At 42.5% G+C, this 25,848-nt stretch overlaps 1 protein-coding gene across 2 annotated transcripts in view; it reads right to left on the bottom strand.

The window, feature by feature from the left end:
- Positions 1–12,251, bottom strand: part of Taf1b (TATA-box binding protein associated factor, RNA polymerase I subunit B) — a 60,533-nt gene extending 48,282 nt beyond the window's left edge. Inside the window, exons 1-5 of one of the 2 annotated variants that reach the window (XM_028777757.1) lie at positions 12,189–12,251; positions 10,477–10,575; positions 5,778–5,865; positions 1,445–1,542; positions 1,077–1,172 (exon numbers count right to left, since the gene is read on the bottom strand). In XM_028777757.1, coding sequence (XP_028633590.1) covers positions 1,077–1,172; positions 1,445–1,542; positions 5,778–5,865; positions 10,477–10,575; positions 12,189–12,206 — 399 coding nt within the window. In that variant the 5' untranslated portion in view covers positions 12,207–12,251. The remainder of the gene's footprint in view (positions 1–1,076; positions 1,173–1,444; positions 1,543–5,777; positions 5,866–10,476; positions 10,576–12,188) is intronic. The other variant, XM_028777756.1, reaches the window with a different exon arrangement.
- Positions 12,252–25,848: the final 13,597 nt, after the last annotated feature.

Here is a 25,848-nt window from a genome sequence, read left to right as displayed (position 1 = left end):
AAAATAAAATAAAATAAAATAAAATAAAATAAAATAAAATAAAATAAAATAAAATAAAATAAGACAGATGGTGGCACTTCCTTTAAATCATAGCACTTGGAAGACAGAAGCAGTGTGGATCTCTGTGAGTTTAAGGCTAGCCAGGAAGAAATAATCAGGTTCTGTCTCAAAAAGCAGTCGTCATCATCATCATAACAGGAATATGCAAAAAGCTCTAACAACAATAAGGAAACCAGACAAACAAATGCCATAAACTATAAAAAGTCAAAGGACAGAAATCGCTCAAGAGCTCTCTTCTAGGACAGGTCAGAGGGACAGAACTTTCCCAGCATATGAGTTTGACACTGATGCTGCAAAACAAAAGAAATTCCTTAAATTATCTATATAAAATGCATGAGCTGGGTTTGGTGGCTGTAATCCTAGTGCTGGAAAGGCTGTGGCAGGAGGATTACCAAGAGTCTAAGGCCAGCCTAGACTGTGAAGTTAGACTCTGCCTCAAAAGACCAGAAACAAAATAGCAAAAACTTCCAAAAGGAAAATGTGATGGTTTGTATATGCTTGGCCTAGGGAGTGACACTATTTGGGGGTGTGGCTGTGTTGGAGTGGGTGTGGCCTTGTTGGAGTAGGTGTGTCACTGTGGGTGTGTGCTATAAGACCCTCATCCTAGCTGTCTGGAAGCCAGTATTCTACTAGCAGCCTTCAGATGACAATGTAGAACTCTCAGTTATGCCTGCACCATGCCTGCCTAGATGCTGCCATGTTCCTGCCTTGAGGAACCTCTGAACCTATAAGCCAACCCCAATTAAATGTTGTCCTTTATAAGACATGCCTTTGGTCATGATGTCTGTTCACAACAGTAAAACCCTAACTAAGACAGAAAGTAGATTTTAATTCCTTTATGTTATAAGCAGTTTAATAAACAGCCACAAGTCATTGTGTAGTCTAGATCATTCTGGATTGTGCTTGGAATCCACAGGCAAGCACCACAGTCAAACTTAAGCAGTCACAAAAAATGCCTTTGTCTTTCTGCCAACCAGAGTGAATTTTCGTGCCTTGTGTCAGGGTCCAGGGCTCACCTTGGCTTTCCTTCCACTTGTACGAACTGGATTTTTACAATAGGCCTGCTTGCTTTTCTGAAGGTAGCGCTTCCAAAAACTGTGTAAGACTTCATCCTAAGAAGGAAGGAAATGAGTGATGGTGACATCTACATAGGCACATGTACCACACAAGCTCTCACACTCTACAGTTGACCCCTTATCTAAATGCCTTCTCACCTGCTTCTCCTTACCAGGGACATGGGAAACAGAATAAATAATGTTCCATTTTGTTTTTCAGTGCTAGGGATTAAACACAGACTTCAAGATAACTTCTAATCTTAGAGTTAGGGGAGGGTCCACTCAAGTCTCACTTTTCAAACAATGATAGCTAACATCTAGCTACTTACCTTTAGTTCTGGGCTTACTCCAAGGGTCTCCAGGGCTTCTGCTTGGTGATAAAGTATGCACTGGAAACCTTCACACACATACCAATCCCAGCCTTTCTCTAAAGGACAAATAACAAGCTTTAGACGCACACAATCCTAATTTACTATGATGCTTCTACACAATGCAATCTCTGTGTACATGGCCAGAAAGACCTCTAGTTTTGTACCTCAAATAGTTTTCATGCATGTACACGTGTACACTTTATGTATATGCATGTATGTTTTGTATATGTGTGTTTACACTTTGTGTGTATGTGTGTGCATTTTGTGTCTATTTGTGTTGTACATATTGTGTGTATATGTGTACATTTTGTATATGTATTTGTGTATGCTGTGTATGTGTACATGGTTTTGTTTTTGTTTGGTTTTGTTTTTTAATAAGATTCCACTATGTGACTATGCCCAGCAGGAACTTGCTATGCAGATGAGGTAGCCTCATATTTGTATCCATCTCCCTGCCTATGTTTCTATCTCCTAAGTGCTGAAAGCATAAGCATCCATTACTGTACTCAACCATGAATAGCTTCTTTCTTTTCTTAAAAGATTTATTTATTTATTTATTTATTTATTTACTTATGCATATGAGTACTCTATTTGCGTGTATGCCTGCATGACAGAAGAGGGCATCAGATCCTATTATAGATGATTGTGAGCCACCATGTGTGTACTTGCTGGTTTTGTGTGTCAACTTGACACAAGTTAGTCATCAGAGAGAAAGGACCCTCAAGTAGAGAAAAAGCCTCCATGAGATCCAGCTGTAGGGATGGCATTTTCTCAATTAGTGATCAGTGGGGAGGAACCAGCTCATTGTGGCTACCATCCTCGGCTGGTGGCCCTGAGTTTTATGAGAAAGCAGACTGAGCAAGCCAGGGGAAGCAAGCAAGTAAGTAACACCCCACACACACACACCCTTGGCCTCTGCATGAACTTCTGCCTCCAGGTTCCAGCTTCACTTGAGTTCCTGTCCTGATTTCCTCCAATAATGGACTATAATCTGGACGAGTAAGCCAAATAAACCCTTTCCTCTCCAACTTGCTTTTTAGTCATAGTGTTTTATTACAACAGTAGGAAACCCTAAGACAATGTTATTGCTGGGAAATTGCTCGGGACCTCTGGAAGAGCAGCTAATGCTCTTAACCACTGAAACATCTCTCCAGTCTGATAGTTTCTGTCTGTATATTCTTTTTTTTCAATTGAATATATTTGTATAAAAATGCTAGAGCTAAGCATCATACTCAATTTTTTTTAATTATCTATAATTGTTCTGAAATGTTATCATAAAAGGCAGAAAACTGGCCTTGGCATGTTTTTAAAATATGTAAAATTTACGTTGAGATTTTTGTTTTTGTTTTGTTTTAGTTTTGAGACAGTGTCTTACTATATAACCCAGGATGTCCTGTAACTCAATACATAGCCCAGGCTGGCATGGAACTCACACAGATCTGTCTGCCTCTGCCTCCTGGTGTTGGAATTAAAGGCTTTGCCACCATACCCAGTGAGATTAAAGTATTTTAAATGTGTATTTTACAGAGCTCAAAGCATTCCTATGTTTAAATACTTGGTCACTGCATCCACCAGTTTTCTGTTCCATTTCAACACATACTTTGGTCTTGCAAATGTCAAGATCCAAGAAGTGATGTCCAGTGGTCAGGAAGGACAACCACATATTTAGAAAAAAAAAACAAACTCACTATGGCACTCTGATTTTGTAAAAATGGTTCTGGGTTAGAAAGAGAAACTGAAAATAAAGAAAACTGATACATACCAGTGCCTAGGTATGAGACATATCCTGAGTATGTGTGTGTGGTATTGTGCGCAGTGTTTGTAATTGTTAGTGTGTGCACACATGTAGGTGGGTTGCATGTGGCTGTGTGTGGGTGTGTGTAGATCTGTGATCAATGACAGGGTCCTTGATCAATCTGAATCTTTTAAAAATTACTATTACTTCATGTATATGGGTATTCTGCCTGTATGTATGTACGTGTACCACATACAGCAGCCTGGTACCCACAGAAGCCAGAAGAAAGCATCCAATCCCCTGGAACTAACTCAAACGACCAACAGTTGTAAGCTATGTGGGTGCTGGGAACTGAATGACGTCCCAGAGAAGCAAGTGTTCTTCCCTACTGACCATCTTTCCAGCCCTTCCACCTTTATTTTTTTAAAACGGGATTTCTCAGTGAATCTGAAACTCGTGGACTTGGCTAGGATAGCTGGCCAGTAAGCTTTGAGGATCTGCCTGTGTCCATCCCTTCCAGGACTGAGGCTATAAGAAGCATGCCTTTAGCTTTCTACATATATTTTAGCAGCTTTTACATGTTTTGGGGCTCTAACCTCCAGTCCTTGTGTATCAGGTACTTCATTGATGGAGCTATCTTCCCAGCTCCTAAATATTTTAAATGGTCTATTCCTGTGAGCCTCACAACCCTAAGAGATCATAAAGAAATTGCCAGGGCAGTCAGAATTATGTTTAGCTATGGTAACAACCAATTGGAGACAATGTTACAGTGGGTGAAGACCCTTGTATTTTACCTGCTATGGCCAGAAAAACACAGAAACTCATTCAAAAGCATGCCATCAAATTTTCTCACACATGGCTTCTGAAGTCTGTTACTGACTCCCACATATCTTCTCTATATACCCTGAAAGACTCCAACTCCTTCCACTTACCAGAATATCAGGGTTTCCTGCCCCCATAGACTAACCAACCCTTCCTGGGCAGAGTCTGAAATATAACAAGAAGCCTATAACTTCTGATGCACGGCATGCAGAGGTTAAGAGAAGTAAACACTCCGAGTGGTATGCACGTACAAGGTTCCCACACACTATTACATAACTTAGAAGCTGACAATGTTGCATTTTAAACTCTGCATGGGGTTGGGGATTTAGCTCAGTGGTACAGCATTTGCCTAGCAAGCCCAAGGCCCTGGGTTCGGTCCTCAGCTCTGAAAGAAAAAACAAACAAACAAACAAACAAACAAAACAAAAAAACCCTCTCTGCACTCTCCTATGTATACACTAATGGTGTCACTGTTTTCCTTCAGAGGTGACAATGCCGTGACGCTGGCATTGAGTAGGAGACACCATCTAATGCAGCATCCAAGCTTCTGTAGACATTTAAGCCCAAACTATACATTTTAACTATTTACATATCTAAGTTACAATTAATCATATGTTACTCTAATAAAACTGAATAAAAATTAACCAGGTTTAAGCCTATAAAAAGTCACTATTAGCCAGCCTGGTCTACAGAGTGAGTTCCAGGACAGCTAGAGCTGCACAGAGAAACCCTGTCTTGAAAAACCAAAACAAAAAACAAACAAACAAAAAAAAGTCACTATTAGGCAGGAGAGATGGACAGTTCAGTGATGAAAGAGCACTGGCTGCTCTTCCAGAGAACCTGGGTTTGGTTCCCAGCATCTACATGGTGGGGTCACAATCATCTGTAACACAGTCCTCTGGCCTCTAAGGTCAGCTGCATATACATGGTACAGACATACATGTACACAAATACATACATATATACACATCAAATAATCATTTCTTTTAAAGTTACTATTAAAGGTTAAGCAGAAATCTGTGTTAGTATTTGAGCATTCCCTCTGTTATTTATCTAAGAATGTCAATGTATTTTATATATATATTTCATGTACGTCCATATCTGTATATTCATACACATGAATACACACATTTGTATACCTTCACAGCTACCTTTTGTAGAACTGTTTACTATCACCATTAGGTCAGTAGTTTCTAACTTGAGACTTTGTCTGGTCCTAGTTACTCACAAAAATACAAAAATGCCAGCCAGATATTTTCAGATCCTTCTCAATAATGGCCCACTGTAAGGAGTCACTGGATCAGTGCTCACTCTACAGTTATTTTAGGGAAAAATAATCTTTTCTATTTTAAGAAGGTATGTTCAAAATTCAACGTGAGAAATCGTGTTCACAAGTTGAATACGGTGTTGAGCTAACCCAATTTGGGAAGCACTTAACGGAGCCATTTCAGAAAATCACACCACAATTCATAGCACAGCACAGGACACAGGCCAGGTTCAGACAGCTAACCCTGCTAACTACCTTCTGCGGAGCAGCTGCCCCTGCTTATGGACAACATATACTTCAGTGCATTTGCTCCCAATTTTACCCCCAGAAGTGACTTGACTGTAATAACTTGGATATTCTGTTTAAAATGCTGGCATTTTGTCTGGAATTTATTTAAATCCGTCTGTGCCCTCACATCATGAAAGAAAGCGTGAAGGAGCCTGGCCACTGTGGGCCTCGGTGCTCACCATGCTTGCTTCTCTGTCTCAGGCCCCTGCTGATGGAGTTGATCTTGGTGTTAGGGATAACTGCAGTGCTCACCACTTCCTCAGATCGCTGCAGGAAACAAAGACAGGCCATGAGGAGGAGAGCTCTGTGCCCTGAAGCACACATTCCAGGTACACACTGGGAAGTGTCCAAGAACCAAGCAGAGAGTGACTGCACAGATGACTCTGAGACCATACTATGACAGTTCATCTTCATGCTGCTTTTTCATTTAAAAAAAAAAAAAATGTGGTTCCTAAAAGAGCCAGTTACACAACAACCAAACAAACCTTTACTTTAAACTATGCAATTATATTGCAATTAAATTTGAATTTAAAAAGCTGGAAGTGATGGGACATGACTTTAATTCCACCATTTGGGAGGCAGAGACAGTTAGATTTTTGAGTTTGAGGCTTGCCTGATCTACAGAGCAAGTTCCAAGACAGCTAGGGTACACAGTGAAACTCCATCTTGAAAGCAACAACAAAACAAAACAAAACTGTATTAAAGTATAACTTTTAATTTTTAAAAAATATGGAGAATCAAACAAGACCAAAAATAAAATATATTTGTTTCTTTTTATCCATGCAAAATACAATTTAACACGACAACAATTTATGGTTAGACACAGTGGCACATGCCCATAATCCTAGCACTTAGAAGGGGAAGGCAGGAAGATCAAGAGTTTAAGGCCAGCCTGTGCTACATAGATCCTCCCTCAAAACAAATAAAGGACAACAAAAACAAACAACTCCCTGACTCCTAGCCACTGCCGATGCCTGCCACACAGGGAGGCTCATCCTCCTTCAGCATGCTTGTGTGAACATTAATTCAGAAGGGATCTTCATTTACAAAAGTACTACCATGGGTGTGGGGAGCATGCCTTTAATCCCAGCACTAGGAAGTCAGAGGCAGGGCCAGCCTGATCTACATAGTGAGTTCCAGGCCAGGCAGTATTACAAAGTAAGACCCTACCTGAAAAAAATAAAATAAATAAAATAAAAGCACTTTTTATTTCCAATAAAAGAAGTTTAAGCTGGGCAGTGGTGGCACATGCCTTTAATCCCAGCACTTGGGAGGCAGAGGCAGGCGGATTTCTGAGTTCGAGGCCAGCCTGGTCTACAGAGTGAGTTCCAGGACAGCCAGGACTACACAGAGAAACCCTGTCTCAAAAAAAAAAAAAAAAAGAAGAAGAAGAAGAAGAAGAAGTTTAAAATGGTAACAGTTAATATCATTCATAACAAACTGATCGGTACCAACAGTTATCAAATGCCATTATCTCAGACTGACTTTCCTGCAACCAAAAACAAAATAGTCTTATTTCTGGAGAAAAGTAAAAAATTTTAAATAATATGTAATATCAATATACTTTTCTAAGTTTAAAGATTGAGAATGAAGCTTATCTTTTGGGGTGGGGGAGTTCCAGATAGCCTGGGAAACCCCTTGTCCTTTGAGCTCTAGAGTCCCAGGTTCTACTACCTCCAGCAGAGTGAGTCTCATAAGAATAAAAGGCAGAAGCTGAGGAGTACCCCACCAACCAAACATGCCCAAACCCTAGTTCAATCCCCAAGCGCCAGCCTGGGCTACATGAGACCCATCTCAAACACAGTAAGAGACATGCCTCTGATGATGGATTTCTGGGTATAGATACTGTTGTCGAAGCACTATGATATATTGAAGAGGCTGTGGTGAGAAGACAAGACATGCCAAAATAAGCAGTTATCGAGAACAGACGGGTAAAACACGTAAGAGGTGAGACAGGGCTTTACACTTGAACTATGTAAGACATAGAACAACAAAAACTAGGGAAGGCTAAGCACCCCCATGGTTAGATTGTGGACTATTTACATACTTACTAGAAATCTGTGATACTTTGAGCCACACAGTAGAAGCCATCAAGACAACTAACTATTCAGTGGCACTCACAAGCTTCCCTGTCCCTTTCCATACACAGAAAAACAAAAGACTGGACGGGAGCTGCCGAGTGTATACTGAGAGTGTTGGTGACTTGGGCTTCTTCTTGCATAGTTTTCAGTCTCCTACAATGAGCATGCACTGTTCTTACAAAATCTATTAAACTCACATAATTTAGGCCCATACTTGTATTAAATACTTAAGGACTTATAAAAAAAATAGATGTCATCTAAACTGGCCAGATTAAGGACCTTAAGTTCTTTTTCCTGACTAAAACACACCAGGAAAAAAGCTTTGCACTCAGAAGGCTTTGCTGGGACTGCACACAGTGCCAAGAGCTTGAAGAATCACACACAGTGAACTGAGGGGAGAGGAGAGAAGCAGACCGTCAGGAGAGCTGTATCGCAGCCTCCACCTGTTCCAGGCTACTGACTCACTGGTCATTCTTCACCCACTGAATTTCAACAGCACCACACTACACAACTCCAGGAAACATAGCTGTACACTATTCTGTGTTGAATATGCCTGGGTTAGTGCAAAGCCAAGGGTAACAACTGAAGTTGTATAACTTCACTCAGGTTTGCCTGTTGTGTGGAGGGCAGCCTCTCAGGTTCAAAACCTTTTACAAAAACACATTGGGACCAGGGATGTAGTTAATAGGACACTTGTCCAGCACACAGAATGAACTAGATCATGCCCATGAATAGCAGGAAAAATTTAAAAACATCATCCACCTTCAAGAACTGTACATCCTCACTCCCTTGGGTTGAGACTCTTAAATATGAAACTTGGTAGTAATATTATATTCTTTCAAACTAAAAACGATGGTAGTTGACTAAACCAAGAAACATCAAAGACAGAAATAAAAGAAGCCATTAGTTATGGCTGTTCAATTCCTATAAAAATAGTGCCCTGACTCCGTCTGCAAATGGAGACTCCTCCATTATGACATCCCCTCCTTCACTATGTTTACATTTGAACCACACTATAAAATTATCACTGACTAAACCTCTGGAGCCTCAGTGAGCATCAAAGCACAGGATAAACTGCATACATTTCAAGTATAATCTGATGTATTTGTGTACATGAGTATTTACATATCTTGATGGGACGTGTCTCCATTGCCATGATCAAGGAGATTATCGCTCCACCATTCCCCAGTGTTTTTGGCTAAGTATATATCTGGCTAATATCCTGTCTGACTAACAGGGAAGCAAACAAGTATCTAAGTTATAGACTGAAGAAACTACCTCAAAGAAACACACCTGTGTGGAGCAGGAGAGTGGCTCAGGGCTGAGAGCATGCACAGGTCTTGCAGAAGACTCTCGAGTTCACACCAACCATCAGCTCACAACCATCCCAAACCCAGCTCCCCCTGCTGGACTTCATAGGCACCTACACTCACATGCAAATACACATACCCATACATATACATACCTTTATAAAAGCAAAGTGCTTTGTAGAACTGAGCTGTCTGCTAAATTAGCTATGTGTCTTAAGGGGTCTTTTGTTGTTGTTCCACATCTTTTGTCCAGATTTTGAGTTGTCTGAGGTAGGAAGGCAAGTCAGTCCCTATCATATTCTATGTTGGATCACAGTCTCTCTTCTATCCCAGCTAGCTTTTCTGAATAAGTGCTGAAGGCTGTGCTTATTCCTTCTTGCCTCTGCACTTCCAGCAAATCCTTCTCTATGAAGAGCAGTCGTGGCAAGTTTAGATGATAGTCCAGCATCAGGCTGTCCACACTTTGGTTACTGGCCTAAAGGTAAGGTATACTCACCAGAATAGAACCTAGAACTTCCAGTATGAAAATGGCCTCATTTACCAATATTACACAGTGCAGAGTGGCAATGTCTAGTGACAATCTCTAGTTTAAGAAACAGGCATGATGGGGATAGAAGACTTAGATTCAAGTCCTGTCCCAAATCTTTGCACGACTGTGGCATTGGTCACAAACTCAACTGGTGTCAGGTGTGGTATTGCATAGCTTTGATCTTAGCTCTCTTCAATCTCCAAGTGGGAGCATAGCCTGGTCTACATAGTCAGACTCTGTCATCATCAACAACAACAAAAACCACTAATGACTCATAAGCCCTGCTTGCTCTGTCTGTGAGATACATTGTATCTCACAGGCTTTTGTGAGGCAGAAATTACATAATAGATGAGAAAGTACTTGGTTGGTTGTAAGGAACTACATAAAGATTCATGGTAAGGAAGCATGTTTCCAATATGCCCAACAGCCCCTCACCATTCTAACATTCCATCCTCCAAACCTCTAAACTGATAACACATTAAAAACTAATACAAATATCCTTCAAGTATAATGCTAAATACTCCAAGCTGGGTGGGGTGACACATGCCTTTAATCCCAGCATTCAGGAGGCAGAAGTAAGCAGATCTCTGTGAGTTCTAGTCAGCCTGGTCTATAAAGCAAGTTCCAGGACACTCCAGGCTGTTATATAGAGAAAACCTGTCTCAAACACCAAAACCAAACAATAACAAAAAACCAACAACAAAAACTTCCATATACATACAATGTAAATAAAACATTCATTTATAAATATGACTCAACATAACTTTAAAAGTTCATCTCTAATCTAATTTGCAAAGTTCTTAATCCAAGACTCTGCTCTGAAAGACTTTCTATTCTTGGAATTTGGCCACTGAGTGAGTGATAAAGACAGATTCATTTTTTAGGAGTCAGACCACATACCAGGCTGAAACTGCAATTTTAAAAACATAATCAAATTCGTGAATGACATATTACTTACATCTGTGACATTGTGGCAGGAAGTACAATAGTATTTGCCTTCATCCGTAAGGCCCCAGGAGACAGCAGCACACTGAGAACAGCGGTCTGTGAACGCTTTCTATGGAAGGCAGAAATCTGTTATTGTCAGACCAACACACTGCACCTTAAACCCCATGGTTCTAAGCTCTATTTTCAGGGTTCCTGGCAATTTCATCCCCCTGAATTAAAAAAAAATCACAAAAAATAAAAATACATCAGACAGTATCTACAAATAAGAAGAGTTCAGACTCATTAGTAGCATGAAGTGCAATAACTATCCCATAAAACTACTGAAATATGCAGAGTGAGGACAAAGAAGGAAAGGTGGACAGAGCTAAATTGGAAACAAAGTCATAGGTAAAGAGGGAGCTGAGGGAGAAAAAGATGACCCAGTGGGAAAACAAACATACAAAGATTAAAAACACTGTTGACTTCTCCTTTGGGTCACTGAAAAGTGTATCACGAGGCAGATGTTTCAAAATTTGATTTATTCATCCAGCAATATAAAGGGTGTCAACTATATGTGTACTAGTTGTTTAACTGGGTGCTTGGGAGTTCTACTGTAAAAAGGAGCATAGTGTCCACTCGTGGTCTATATGGATGGATCATGGTGGATCATTTATTTTTATCAACTTATTATCTAGATGCAGTATTACATTTGAAATAAATAAAAATAGTATCTACTGTCTACCATGAGTCCCTCTATCCTTATCTTCCAGTGCACACACACAGAATTGGTTCCTAATGACTTTATGGGTCAATTACTGGATATACCATCATGTTAAAAGTGCAGGCAAAGTTCAGTGGCATCCTCAACACTTTTAGGATGAGGTGTGGGCACGTGTGCTAGATAGTTTTGTGTCAACTTGACACACAAGCTAAAGACATCTGAGAGGAGGGAAGTTCAATTAAGAAAATACCTCCATGCCATCAGGTGGCACATACGCCTGTAAGGCACTTTCTTAATCAAGTGACTGATGAGGAAGGGTCCATCCCACTGTGGGTGGGGCCATTTCTGGGCTGGTAGTTCTAGGTTTTACCAAGGCTGACCAAATCAATAGGAGTAAGCTAATAAGCAGCACCCCTCCAAGGCCTCTGCATGGGCTCCTGCCTCCAAGTTCCTGCCCCGTTCTTTAGATGATGAACAATCATATAGAAGGGTTAGCCAGATAAACCCTTTTCTCCCCAACTTGCTTTTCCGGTCATGGTGTTTCATCACAGCAATAGAAACCCTAAGATGGCAAGCACATTTGAATGTCCTCGGCAAAGGTCTGGAATTCGTACCCGTACCCTAGACAGACTAACAGGGATTACTTGGAAGCACCCTAAGTTCCTGGTCCTGCTATCCATCACGCGCCCCAGCAACAAAGGGAGCTTTACTGGGTGGTCCCCGCCAAGGAAGATAAGCCATGGGGATGGCCACCCCACAAGCCCACAGCTTCATCTTCCTTCAGGCCCAAGGGCCCTCTGAACAAAAAACACCCCACCCAATCGCACCGCAACCTCCAGCAGCGGACACACAGACAGGTTCCGGGCACATGTGGCCACCGCCCCCTCGCTCCGCCCCCTATACAGGTCACCGCCCCCAGCCAACGCCTCCTCCCGGAGCTGCTCCTCCTCCTCCTGGCGGTCCAAGGCCCTTTCAGTTAAGGAACGCGTGTCGGAGCTCCAAGCGTTCCTCTAGGTCCTTACCACCTCCTCCACATCCATTGCCGCTCCGCTGCAAACACCGTTACCCAGACTGCAAACGCCGCTTCCGGGAAAGCCGGGGAGAACGCTCCGGTCGGAAACACAAGCCTCTGCCTTTGGGTTCCAGGAATCTTGTGTGCTGACACGCTGGGGCAAGACCCAGGCTGGAAGTAGGCAGTCAGGTCTGGGACCCGATCCCAGAAACAGCTCAGACCTACGAGGGTTTTCTGTGTTTTTGTTTTTGTAGCCCTTGCTGCCCTGGAACTCAGCTCAGGAGACCAGACTGGCCTCGAACTCGCTGAAATCCGCCTGGCTCTTAAGTGCTGGGATTAAGGGCGTGTGCCATCACTTCCGGCTTCTGTTTTTTTTTTTTTTTTTTTTTTTTTTTTTTTTACAAAAAGTATTCTCAGTGTTTGAAGTAGAGAACACAGGTTATTGAACTAGAAGTGGGTTTCTATTTGGATTTTTTTTTTTTTTTTACTTCCCAGATCCTAGGAACCAAACCCTTCTACATGCTAGCCAAGTACTCCACACCACTGAGCGACATCCACAGCTCTTAGACCAAGATTTCTAATCATGACTCGATTTCTTTCTTGTACCTTCACCTCCTCCTGTGTAAAAAGTATAATTAAGTAAGAAGTATTTGCTTGTTACTATAATTATGTCTCATACGTTCCCAATAAAGTTATCTCTTGTTCCCTCGTTGAACACACTAATCCCTTGCTTCATTCTGTAAGTTAAAGTTGTTTTAGATTTTAGAGATTTATCTGTGAACAAAATAAGTCTCCATCTTCATTAAGATTATATTTGTTATTTATGTGTTTTTGCTTGTGTGTTTCCATTCAGGGTTTGTCTGAGTAGTCCTGTCAGTTTTAGAACTCACTTTGTGGATCAGGCTGGCCTTGAAGTCAGACATGTGTCTGACGCCTCTGCCTCCTGAGTGCTGGGATTAAAGGCCTGTACCACCAGAGCCTGACATATGTTTTAAATACTAAAAATTCTTTCCAGGGGCTTTAGAGAAGCGCTGAGGGGCTGAGATGGATTTCAGGTGATAAGGCCCCCAGCAGGAGAGGCTCCTGCAGCACCCTGGGGAACAAAGGAAACTCCTGATGTAGACGTTAGAGAGAAAGCATCTCCAAGCCCAGAGGAGAGGGGGGATTCTGCAATTTGCAAGTTAACAAAGGCACTAAAAATAAAGGGCCATAATTTAGGAAGCTAAACCTATTTTGCCTCCTGCCACCTTGGGGCTGCTATGTGCTAGGAGTTTAGTAGTTTATGGAAGGTACTAAGTAAAGTGAGGCTACTTGAGTTTAATATCAATATTATGGTATAAAGAGACAAAAATGAGAAAATCATGGAGTTGGAGAGATGGCTCAGCAGCTCAGAGAACACTAGCATCTCCTGCAAGATTTCAGTTTGACTCCCAGCGCCCACATGGCAGCTCACAACTGTAACCCTCGTCCCTGGGGATCAGGTGCTATCATCTACTGACCTCCATGGGTATCAGGCACAGACATGGTTCACACAGACATGCAGGCAAAACATCCATACACATAAAATAAAAATGAAATAGGGAAGACACGTTAAATGCAGTGAGAGAGGTGGTTTCAGTTACTGAGGAAGGATCTCTAATACAGACACATTGTTTTTTTTTTAAGAAGACAAAGATTAGACTGAGATAGAAAACGATATGAAAAAGGGAGAGCAAGCATTCGACAGGAAGCTGCCACAGACCAGTATCAGCTCTTTCTAAGAGTGACAATTTTAATAACTTGGGGAAGATTGATCTAGAAGAGAACCACATTTGCAAGCGCCGGGGTTCAATTATAACACCAAAATAGAGTAATATAGAATAAGATATGGTCCATGCTAATTCATATCACCAGAAATGTCATAGGCAAAAAAAAAAAAAAAAAGACTTTTATGGAAAACTCTAAGCCAGTACATTTGAATTTTCTTTTCTTTCCAGACAGGGTTTCTCTGTGTAGCCCTGGCTGTACTGGAACTTGATCTGTGTAGACCAGGCTGAACTCAAACTCAGGGATCTGCCTGCCTCTGCCTTGCAAATGATTAAAGGCTTATGCCACCACCGGCTGCCTACATTTGAATTTTTTTAAAGAAAGTAACTTTTTTTCTTTAAGAAAACATTTAAAAATACACAAGGAGAAATAAAAAAATCTGAATAATGTGATAGCTACTTCAGAAATTGTCTTTGACTGTGATATCAGCCTGTGGTGGTGTGCTTGTCTACTATGTGGAAGACCAGGAACTCAAGATCCAAGACTGGGAATGAATCAGTAATTGAAACATCGGCAAGACAAAGAAAAGACAAAAGGTGTTCACATTACTCTGCTCAGGAACAGACTTACAGAACCAGGATTCTATACTAGCCAATAATGAACAGTTAAAAATGGGCATGAGATGATACAGCAGAGTATGGTGGTGCTTCAGGCCTCTAATCCCAGCTCCTCTGGAGGTTGGAACAGGAGGATCACAAGTTCAAGGCCAGCCTGAGCAACTTAGCAAAATAAAAAGTAAAAAAGGGGCTCCAGAGGGTAGATATAGCTCAGTTGGTGGGTCGTTTCCAAAGCCTTCCATTCAGTCCCCATCTCTGCAGAAAACCAGATATGGTGTCATACATACATACGTCAAATCACAGCACTCAGGAGGCTGAGGCAGGAGGATCAGAAGTTCAAAGTCATATACAACCACAAAGCAAGTTTAAGGCCAGCCTGGGCTATATGACACGTGGTCTTTAAAAAGAGAGGAAAAACAGAAGATGTAGTTCAGTAACAGAACAAGAAGCCCTAAATCCAAACCCAGTATTGCAGAGGACTTTAATAAGTAATCAATGCAAATGTACTCATATTCACTACTCATCAGAAAAATGCAAATTAAGACCAAAATTATCACACAGCCAGCCAGATGACCTCAATGTAAAAAAAATGATAATACCAAAATTGGGCGAGACTATGGCTAAGTTAGCTCTCTTCCGTATTACTGATCAAAGAGTAAATTGATAAAGAAATTTTGGGGGAAAAATAATTGAAGTAAAATCAAATGTTAGGCCAGGTGTGGTAGCACTCATCTTTAATTTCAGAACTCGGGAGGTTGAGACAGTAGGATCATGAGTTTGAGGGTTACATGGGCTACATAATGATATTTGCCTCAAAAAAGAGAAAAAAGTGCTCATGGGGAAAGGCAGTGATGGGGAGAGAGAGGGGTAAGCTCTGGATATATGCAAAAGGCAAACCTGATGGGTTAGGTAAGAGAGGGGTTAGGATGGTCTGTAAGTGTCAGCGTCTGACCTGCTGTGAGAAAACAGTTAGCTTTTACTGAGGCAGAAAGTCTTTGGCATCTGAACAGTGGAGGAGAAAGCAGGATTTCCTTTGGGTGTATGTCTTAGTGGTTCTTGTCCCATGCCCACATGGGGACACTGAACGGGTGAGTTGGTTATTCAGGTGAAGGGGCACAACTGTGGGTATGAATGTGGGGATAAAGACTGGGTAAGATCCATAGAGTAGGGGTGTCCAGACAGGAAAAGGTCTGAGAGTGAATGTCCTTGACACAGAAGGAAAACCAGCAGCATGAGTATCCTGGAAGCCAGCCATGTCCCTGAAGAAGAGCCACCACCCTCAGCAGACACTGCAATAAGGCATAGATAGGATCGCCTTCCCATGTACTGGATGACTGATGGATCGAGCCACAAGAGTCATTAGGGAGGAAAGCAGTGCTCTGACTAATCTCCATTGTCAGCTTGACTGCAGTGAGAAAATGTTAGGAGACCAGTGAAACACATGTCTTCTATGTCTGTGAGAGTGTTTCCAGAGATGATTAGCATGTGTGATAGCAACAGAGTGAGGAAAGACCCTCATGAATGTAGGCAGCTCCATCTTAATAAGTTAGGGACCTGGAGGGATCCAAAGTGGGAGGAGGGACCTCCCCCCAGCTTATGCAAATTCCATCATCCTTAACTGCAAATCCTTGCTGCTGATTACTAACTCAGACCCCATCTGCTTCAACCTTTCAACATGATTCACACCAGCAGGCCTCTAGGGAGCCTGCAGGCTTTTAACCTTACACTTGGGCTGCATCTTTGAGCCCCTTGTTCTGAAGCTTCCAGCTTCTTAGCTACAGAAGCCACCAGGTTATCTGGCTCCCTGTGTGCAGATGGTCATTGTTGAATCACCCAGCTTCCAATGAACATGAAGAGTGTTCATCCTTCTGACACTGCAGCTTGACACTGTCATCTACAAAGTTCACACTCAAGAGCTGAACAATCAAGTTACCAGGGGAAAAATTGCAACCATAAGCTAATTCAATACATCCTGTATCAGGACCCCGCCACTGTGAGCTGCACACCTGACAAACTTTCTCACCTTGTATTTTTATAAGACTTCCACAATCAAACTATTTCTGGCCAAGAGACAGAAGCAAAACCGGTATCATTCCCTAATTGACTGGAATGAAAACTCAAAACAAAATCTGGGCTAACTCCAAGACAAGACACTGGGGTGGAGCCACACCTACTCTAAGGATGCGTGTACAGTGACACAGCTGTTTGTGCTGAATCACGACCATCCAGCCTACCAAATAGCTGCCAAAGTATTCGCCTCTGGAGACATGAGTATGTTTAACTGCAGGAACAAATTGACTAGATTAGCAATAAATCTGTAGAACTTTTTGAACCACTAACACACACACATCCTCATAATATTTTAAATAAGCTCACAATTTTGTGTTGGGCTTCATTCATATGAATTCATGAGAGCTGCATTTGACTCACAGATCATGGATTGAACATGCCTGTAAGCTGATTCAATACATTGCTTAATCGTGTGTGTGTGTTTGTGTGTGTGTGTATAGTGTGTGTATTCTGTCAGTTCTGTTCCTCTAGAAAAACCTGAGTAATGAAACCAGCTTCAGTGAAGTGTTGGGCATGAAAGCCTGTAAGAGTGTGTCTTAAAAACAGAATGAAAGAGGCAAGCGTGTAGACTACTCTTGTTATGGTTTTTATTGCAAATAGGAACAGTTGCTGTCATTCATGGGTAATGTACAATTAAGAGACTTTTATTAGTTTGTCTGCTCTTTTCTTTTTATGTGTGTTATTATGTGTGTTATGTGTGGTGGGGTAGGGGACGGGGTTTGCGCACATGATTGTAGTGGCTTCAGAGGCCTCTTCTGCTGGTTTTGAGCAGCCTGAGATGGGTTCTGGAAACTGAACTTGGACCTTCTAGAAGAGCAATACATACCCGTAACCACAGAACCATCTCTCCAGCCCCTTTTGTTCTTTTCCTGACTTTCTCATATAGAGAAAAAGGATGATGACCAAGAGACAGAAGAGCAAGGCAAGGGTTTCTCCAAGGACTGGGAGACCCGCTTCAGGAGGGTGGGTGTGAGTGGGAACACGGTAGAGCTAGGCTTTGATTGCTTCCAGGGAAACAGAAAGCAGGTATAGAGAACTCAGAGTAGGGAGCAGGCAGAGATTCGAGAGATTTCAAGAGACATCACAAGGAGACAGCAAGGACGGCTCAGCTGGTAAAGGTACTTGCTGCTAAGCCCAGAGCCTGATGAGCTGAGTTCAATCCCTTAGACCTGCCTGGTGGAAGATAAGACCCAAAGCCCACAAACTGTTCTCTGAGTGGCACACACATGTCATGACACTTATATGTGCACACACTTGCACGCTAGATGATAGATAGATAGATAGATAGATAGATAGATAGATAGATAGATAGATGATAGATAGATAGATGGAGAGATGGCTCAGTGGCCGAGAGGCTACATTGCTCTTGCAGGAACTCCAGTTTGGTTCCCAGCACGGATATTGGGGAGCTCACAGTGACTTTGCCCAGTTCCAGGGGATCTGTTGCTGTCTCCTGGCTTCCGTGTCTTCATTCAGATGCCCATACCCACGTTCAAACACAAACACATAGTTTTTAAAGAAGAAAAACAAAATCTATAAAACTGGAGAAAACCAATGCAAAGGAGAAAATACTTGTAAAAGGGGAGAGCTCACAGGTGTAAAATGTATGAGAGGAAAGAGAACTGAATGAGAACTATTGTAAACGACTGTCAGCATAAAGCACTCCCCAGCTTCTGTTGCCCTTTCTTAAGTCTTTCCTTTGTCCTAAATGGAGGGATTCAGTGCTTTAAAGTATCCTCCAGAACTTATTCTACATGAAGTTCCATGTCATCCCATGAAAACTGCTCACTTAGAAAGAAAGTAGGTAACTTGGCTCATCTGTAGGCCTTGTGGATCTCTGGAGTATTTTGCCTTCAGCTTCCCAAAGCTTTCTGTTGGAGAAATTGAGTCTTTTTGTGGACATTCACTACTTCATCAAGGATGATGGTAGTGACCCCAGTACGTCTGCATAGTCTGTGTGTATAAAATAAGAATCCTACCTGCAGCAGGATGTGTCCCTCTGCTTTCAAGTTCCACTAGTACTTCTGGCTGGTGAGGGAGGTGGGGGAGTGAATCTCATCATCAGCCCTGCTGACATCTCTTCTCAGAATGCTTTTATTTTTATAATTAAATCAGTAACTCCTTCTGTGGTTACACAAATAAAAATGTACCACAAAACGTTGTTTGTAAATTCTTCATTACATTAGAAAAATTTATTGGGGAGGTGAGGTGGGAGCGCCTGCCACAGCATGCCTGTGGTGGTCACAGGACAACTCTGTAGGAGTCAGCTCTTTTCTTCCACACTGTGGTTCCTGAGATCAAACTCAGGTCAGCAGGACCCTGAGCTGTTTCTCCAGGCCCCACACCTTCACTGTCTGGAATATATCCTCCTTGGTGCATATTATCATTAGATGCTTGGCAGCTTTCTGCATTTCATGATTGAAACTGAGTCTTTAATCAGGAGCAAAAATTAGGAGCATTAATATTTTTATCCACTTGCTTAGCAAATCTTCAAAGGGTCTATATGATCTAATCTATAAGTTATTTCTTTTCGTTTATCATGGGATGGATGAATGATAGATACATCAAATATGAAATGTCACTTTGGTGAATATAAATGTTGTGACAATGTAGCAAGATGTGTCCTTACAATGACTGGGAGCAGGGCATTAAGAGAGTTTTACACAGTTGTCAGTAAGACAATTCTAAAGATGGGCCCATTGAGCAGAGATAAGGATGGAATGAGAATAAAGGAGACAGGCTGGGGCGATAGCTCTGTGAGTAAAGGGCTTGCTATGTAAGCATGAAGACCTGAGCTTATATCCCTAGCAACTAGGCATGACAGCACACACCTAAAACTTCATCTGGCACTGCAGATACAAAGATGAATGGAACCCAGAGGCCTTCTGGCCAGCCAGTCTAGTCTGAATGGGGAATGCTGGGTTCAGGGAAAAATCCTGGTGAAAGATCCTGTCTGGCAAAAATAAGGTAGAGAGCAAGAGAAAAGAAAACAATGACTTACACACAGAGACACACACACACACACACACACACGCACTCACATGCATACACCTACACATACATGCACACACACATACATGCACTCACATGCACACACACACATGCACATACATGCATATACCCCCCCACATAAACATACACACAAAGAATAAGGGGGAACCAAGTGTAGTAGTACATACATACAATCTAGCACATGGGAAACTACAGCAGAAAGATTTCAAGTTTGAGGCCACCCTAAGCTACATAGCAAACCTGGGACCAGCCTGGGTTTATAGCAAAACACTAACTAAAAAGCAAAAATAAAAAAAAATATATATGACATGAAGAGGAATAAGGATCAGGAAAGAAAGAGGGTGGGGAGAAATAAACAGATTTTTAGGGAGATAAAAAGGCCTTGAGGCACAACCCAGGTGGAATGTTTGAGAAACTGAAGTGACCATTGTGGCCTGAGGTTAGTGGGTAACAGGCAGCCTTATGGGATCAGAGAGATAGGCGAGGCTTAATTTTGATCTTCTTGGCCTGCAGGCCTGAGATTTATCCAGGACTTCAGTCAACCTGGTTGTTTGTTTGTTTGCTAAAGTTCTCTGTGCTTGGCCACCATCATGGCTTCTCAGCAAGGAAGAGAGGGAGAAGGAAGTCACCGTGGATCAACCACTGCTGTGTAACTGGTCACAGCTCTCCTAGTTCCCACTGACTCTGAGGTTGTATGCGCAGTTAGCAGCTTTCTCGGGAGTTTGACTTAGAGCCAGAGAGAAACAAGGAAAGCAGACCTCAGACACCTTCCACCTTCCAAACCCTCCTCAGACACTTGGGACTCGTTGGGATATTCAATTAAGCAAGTACTACTATTCTACAAGGTAAACACACAAATTCATAGTTTGTGCTAGTTGAGGGTGTTGGATCCCTTGGAGCTCAAGTTACAGTTGTCACATACACACACACACACACACACACATACACACCCCAATCATGGATGCTGGAAACCAAACTTGGAGCCTCTGAAAGAGTAACAGGCATTAACTACTGAACCCTTGAACTTGCTTCAAGCCCTGATGAATCTATTTGTGAGGTGGCACCAACACTGGAGTAGATGCAGATGTGAGAAAGAAAAAAAAAAGAGGACCAAAATGGTACACTGGGGTTAAGGTGGAATCCCTCACCGTCACGGCTGTCAGCAGATGCAGGGGTGAAAATCAAGATCTGGGTCACAATGAATGTGTCCACAAGAGGTGATACTGCACAGCAAGGTAGGGACGGGAATGTGGACTGGTGAGCCATTCTGGGCCATGTGCGGAGTATTTAAATCCATAAATGAAATGAGGACAGCTAAGAGATCAGAGTAGACAGCGAATGAAAGAAGAGAATCCAGGACTGGGATAGAGGATATTATATTCTCAGAAGTCACGCCAAACAGGATGATCCAGCAAAGATGGAAGAGGAGGAGGAGGAGGAGGAGGAGGAAGAGGAGGAGGAGGAGGAGGAGACTCAGGATTATGAAGTCCAAAATCACCAAACGCAGAGGAAATTGAGCAAACTTGGCACAGGATTTACAAGAGGAGTTTAAGACAAGAGGGATGAAAATTTTCCATAGAGAGGTTTGGAGGTAGGGGAGGAGGAGGAAAAGATTGGTTGCTGACTTCACACAAGTCCCTGGAGGGAGGAGAAGAGGAGGGAAGAACTGTGCAGTAGCAAAAGGGAGTCGTAGGCAGGGGTCAAGAGAGGTTGGAAACTATGCAGTGTTTTGTGCACTAAGGTAAATGAAATGTCAGTCCTGTAGGAGGGGAAGATGACAGGCACGTACTGAATTGGGTGAGAGGGACAGGTCTGACCCCTGACGAGGCCACCCCCAGGGGCTGTATTATCTCAAGTGACCAGATCATTGGAATTCAGTGGATATGACCACTATGCTGCAGACTGGGGCCCCAGACTGCCCACACAGCCGTTTGAGTCAGTGTCACCCTCTGTTTCCTCTTTACCCAGGAAGCTGTCAGCATCTGAGGGCTTGCAGCTCAGGACAGCATGGCTAAACAGAGTTTAGGCTCTGTTGAGTACAAAGGGTGCCAAGTATGTGTCCAGGAATCCTGGCCCTGACACATCACTTCTAATTGATGACTAAGATGAGCCTCTCAAGTCCCTCCGTTGAGTCTCACTTTCCCTCTGCATTATGGGAATGACACGCTTACCATTGCCTCTTGAGATGGCAAGGTATAGTTGGGATAGTGGCTATGGCAGACCTTTGTCAAAATGCCATAAACTGAAGATACAAACATCATTAGTCACTGCTGTTGGTGTCCTGTATAATCCCTCATTTATGCTACAAAACATTGCAGTGGATGCATGTATAAGGAGAGCCTCCCGTGCCACTCCCCTCTGTGGGCCTAATTTTCACAACTAGCCTACTTTTTTCAAGATAAGGAACGAGTCCTGGCTCCTTGCAAAAGCTTTCCAGTTTCATCACTGACATAAATGTATCGCTTTGAGATCACCAGTTAAAAGAAACATGAAGACATATTATTATCTTCAAAGCTTTCTTGTGAACTTATTAAATGTTAATCACAAAGCACAGGGGTATTTCAGAGAGCAAATAGCAGCCTTGATACCTCTCATACAGAGTCTTCTTCTCAGCTACCCTCAAAATTCCTGCTGGAGAGAAGAAAGCACTGAATATCTTTCCCTAAGTGGGTTCTCCAATTGTTCCAAGGTCTGCTTTTGTGGCCTGGCCTGCCCACCACTGGCTGAACACTTCTGTAGTTTGCATAGGCTTGGAGAAAAGCAAGAGGGAAGGAATATTTGCTAGGTGTTTATTTTATACATCAAATATTAGATCCATTACTCAGATAATCTCATAACTAAGCTAGAATTGAATCATTGTCTGATCACAAAGGGGAAACTGAGGCTTGAGAAGTCAATCAGGTCACATAGCAAGCAAGAAGCCAGTTCTTCTCCAGTCTTCCTGCTGAGGGAGTAACTGCCTCCAGATGTCTCTTTAGTGAATGAGTGGCATGAAGCAAGCCTGCTGGATATAAACCCACTCTGTCTAAGGACTTCAACATGTATTAAAGGCATACTTACAACTCAACAGAAGCAAAATAACCTTCTAAGATTCACGGGAGGCACCCTGAAGTTGTCCCAAACTTCTGAGTGATAAGATAACTGGCAAATTACAAAACCTGACCAAGGCTGGTTTGTGTATTTATAGTCTCAAGGCAAGTGTGGTCTTTCTCCTGCCTCCCTTCTAGAGAGGAGAATATGCAGACATCATGGCTTTGGCCACAGGCACGAAGGGCCTGAAGAGAGAATCCTGGTTTCTGATCATTCTGTATTCAGGACAGAATACCTCTGTTAGAAACTTTATATAGAATAATAACATAGAGCTTTTTGTCCAACAAATATGTATGCATGTCAGGTGGCAGCAGGGGGAAGGGCTGAACTAAGTAAGGATCCCTTCTGAGTACAGGACCTGGGACTCAGAGGCTGTATGTCAAGGCACCAGCCCTGCCCGTGGCTTTGATTCTGGAGGCAGGTGGAAAAGATCCCAAAAGGGAGATTGCTAAGATATATAGGCTAATTGGTAGGCTTTAAAGGTGTGGCAAATGGTTTTGATCACGGCCTAGGAGACGCCAAGTTCAAGGCAATGAGGGAAAGACATTCTCAGGATTTTTTTTTAGTCTTAAAAATCTTTGCAAAATGGACAAAAGAATATAATAACTATAAAACCAGGCCTGTGTAATCCCAGCTACTCAGAAGCCTGAGACAGTTGGATTGATTACAACTTAGTAAGACCAGGACCTATGAGCTTGGACAGGGTAGTGAGAACCTGTCTCAAAGCAAAACAAGGCTGACATATACTTTAGTGACAGAACACATAACACCACAGATAGGTCCTGTGGCTAACAAAACAAGAAAACCTATGGTGGTTCATACGTGAAATGTCCCCCACAGGCTCACGTTTGAAAACTTGGTTCCACAGTAGGTGGCGCTGTTGGGGAAAGTGTTGGAACTTTAAGGGTGGAGCTTTGTTGGAGGACATTTTAGGGCGGGCCTTCAGGTTTGACAGCCTGGACCCACTTCCTTCTGTCTTTCTGCTTCCTGACTGTGGTAGCAGTGTGAACAGCAGCCACCTTGCACTCTGCCACCATGCCTTTTCCATGGATTATATTTCTTCTTAAACTGTAAGCCAAGATAAACCCATCAGTTCACGTTATTCTTGCTGGATACTTGGCCCCAAGAATGAGAAAAATCCCTAATGCACTAGTAAATGTCACAGCCCTGCCATACTAAATGCGAAGCTCCTGTGTGGCTAGGATTTTATTTTCACATTTATTTGTGTTCATGTGTATGTATATGTATCTACCATAGTATCCCTTTGGCGGTCAGAGGACAATTTACTGAACTCTTTTCTTTCCAGCATGTGGGCCCTGGAACCAAACTCAGGTCATCAAGCTTGGCAGCAAACACCTTTACCTGCTGAACCAACTGAACAGTCCTAGAAGGATAACTTTTTAAAAGGGGGTGGGGCGCACAGAGTAGGCAGGGAGGTGGCTCAGTTAAGAACACCTGCTGCTCTTGCAGAGGACTTGGTCTGAGCTCCAGCACCCATATTAGTTCACAACCATCTGTGACTTCAATTCCAGGGAATCCAACACCCTCTTCTCTCCTCTGAGGAAACCAGATACACACATGGTACACAAACACGTATGTATTCAGGCAAAACACATAAATTTTTTTAAAAAACTTGAGCAAAAATAAAAAACAGAGGAAAGGGCTGGGGAGATGGCTCAGGGGCTAAGAAGTGGTCACTGAGTGTGAGGACGGGAGCCCAGAGCCCAGACCCCATGTAACAAGCTGGGCGGGGTCCTCTGCACAGTTACAGCCCAGCACCGAAGAGCGGGTAGAGACAAGAAGATTGTTGGAGCTTTCTAATGGCCAGATTTGCAGCCTGAAAATTTGAACACCAGATGTTGTATTTAAAATAAATAAACAAAATATGGTAGGTACCGGAGAGATGGCTCAATGGGAGTTGCTACACAAACATAAAGACCTGAATTTGAACCCCCAGCATGGAAAGTTAGGCATGGCTGCTCATAGCTATAACCCCAGAATTGGTGAGGTAGAAACAAAGGAATCCAGGGCTGGATAGTCAGCCAGCACAGCTGAAATAGTGAATGTCCAGTTCAGTGAGAGACCCAGTCTGTTCTAGGCAATGAGACAGGGCTACTTAGGAAAATAGTCAATGTCCTCCCTGGCCTCTACATGCACACAGACATGTTCAAATGTGTGCGTGAGCATACACACACACACACACACACACAGAGCTTACCTTTAGATCTATCATCTGCTTCAAGCTAATTATCAAAAAGTGTGAGATAAGTGTTAAGACTCATTTTTGTTCCACAGCCAACCAACCTCTCCAGCACCTTTCTCAAGACTTACCTTTCTATCTTTCCCACGTTCCATTGTGTTGGTGCCTTGCTGAAAACCAATTGACCGTGAAGCTGTGAGTCTATGTCTGGCTTTTCTGTTTCGTTTCAGGGACCTTTGTGCCATCCTTTGCCTGGATACCAAACCACTTAGGTCCGATGAACTTCATAATAGGTCTTGAAACCAGCCAAAATAAGTTGTTTAACAGTGTATTGCTTCAAAATCATCTCAGTATTCTGTGGTAAAGAGTGAATGAGAGAGAGAGAGAGAGAGAGAGAGAGAGAGAGAGAGAGAGAGGGAGAGAGAATTTGTATACTAATTTTCTCCACTTACTAAAATATTTTCACACAGCCCTACTGAGACCTTGAATGTCACTGTTAACTCAGCAGATGAACTTGGGGGAAGAGACGGCATTTTAACAACCACAAAGCCTTTTACACCCAGGAGTATGGTCTGTTTCACCATTTCTATTCATTTTTTATTTTTCTCAGTAATGCTTTATAGTTTTGAGAATAGAGCTAATGGACATTTTTGTTGACTTAATCTCAGCTCCCAATTTCTCCCTGTGTGAGAGAAACTGAGGCAGAGAGACAGCAAAGAGCACAGATCATTCTCTTCATGTTCCCAAAGTTGAGCAAAACAGAATTAGTTAATTGGGAATTGCGGTTAGCTGAACTTCAGTTAAGTAAGAGTCGGCTGCATTTGGTAGCCACGATAATAGCCCCGATCATGTCACACCCTGATGTTCAAAAACTTTCATTGGGAAATAATTATGGGATGTGGTCAAAGAAAACAGTATCAAATTTACAAAGGGGA

This window comes from Grammomys surdaster, unplaced genomic scaffold (genome assembly GCF_004785775.1).
Source record: "Grammomys surdaster isolate TR1022 unplaced genomic scaffold, NIH_TR_1.0 314, whole genome shotgun sequence".
NCBI classification, from domain to species: Eukaryota; Metazoa; Chordata; class Mammalia; order Rodentia; family Muridae; genus Grammomys; species Grammomys surdaster.
This window is presented reverse-complemented; position numbering and strand designations above follow the sequence as displayed.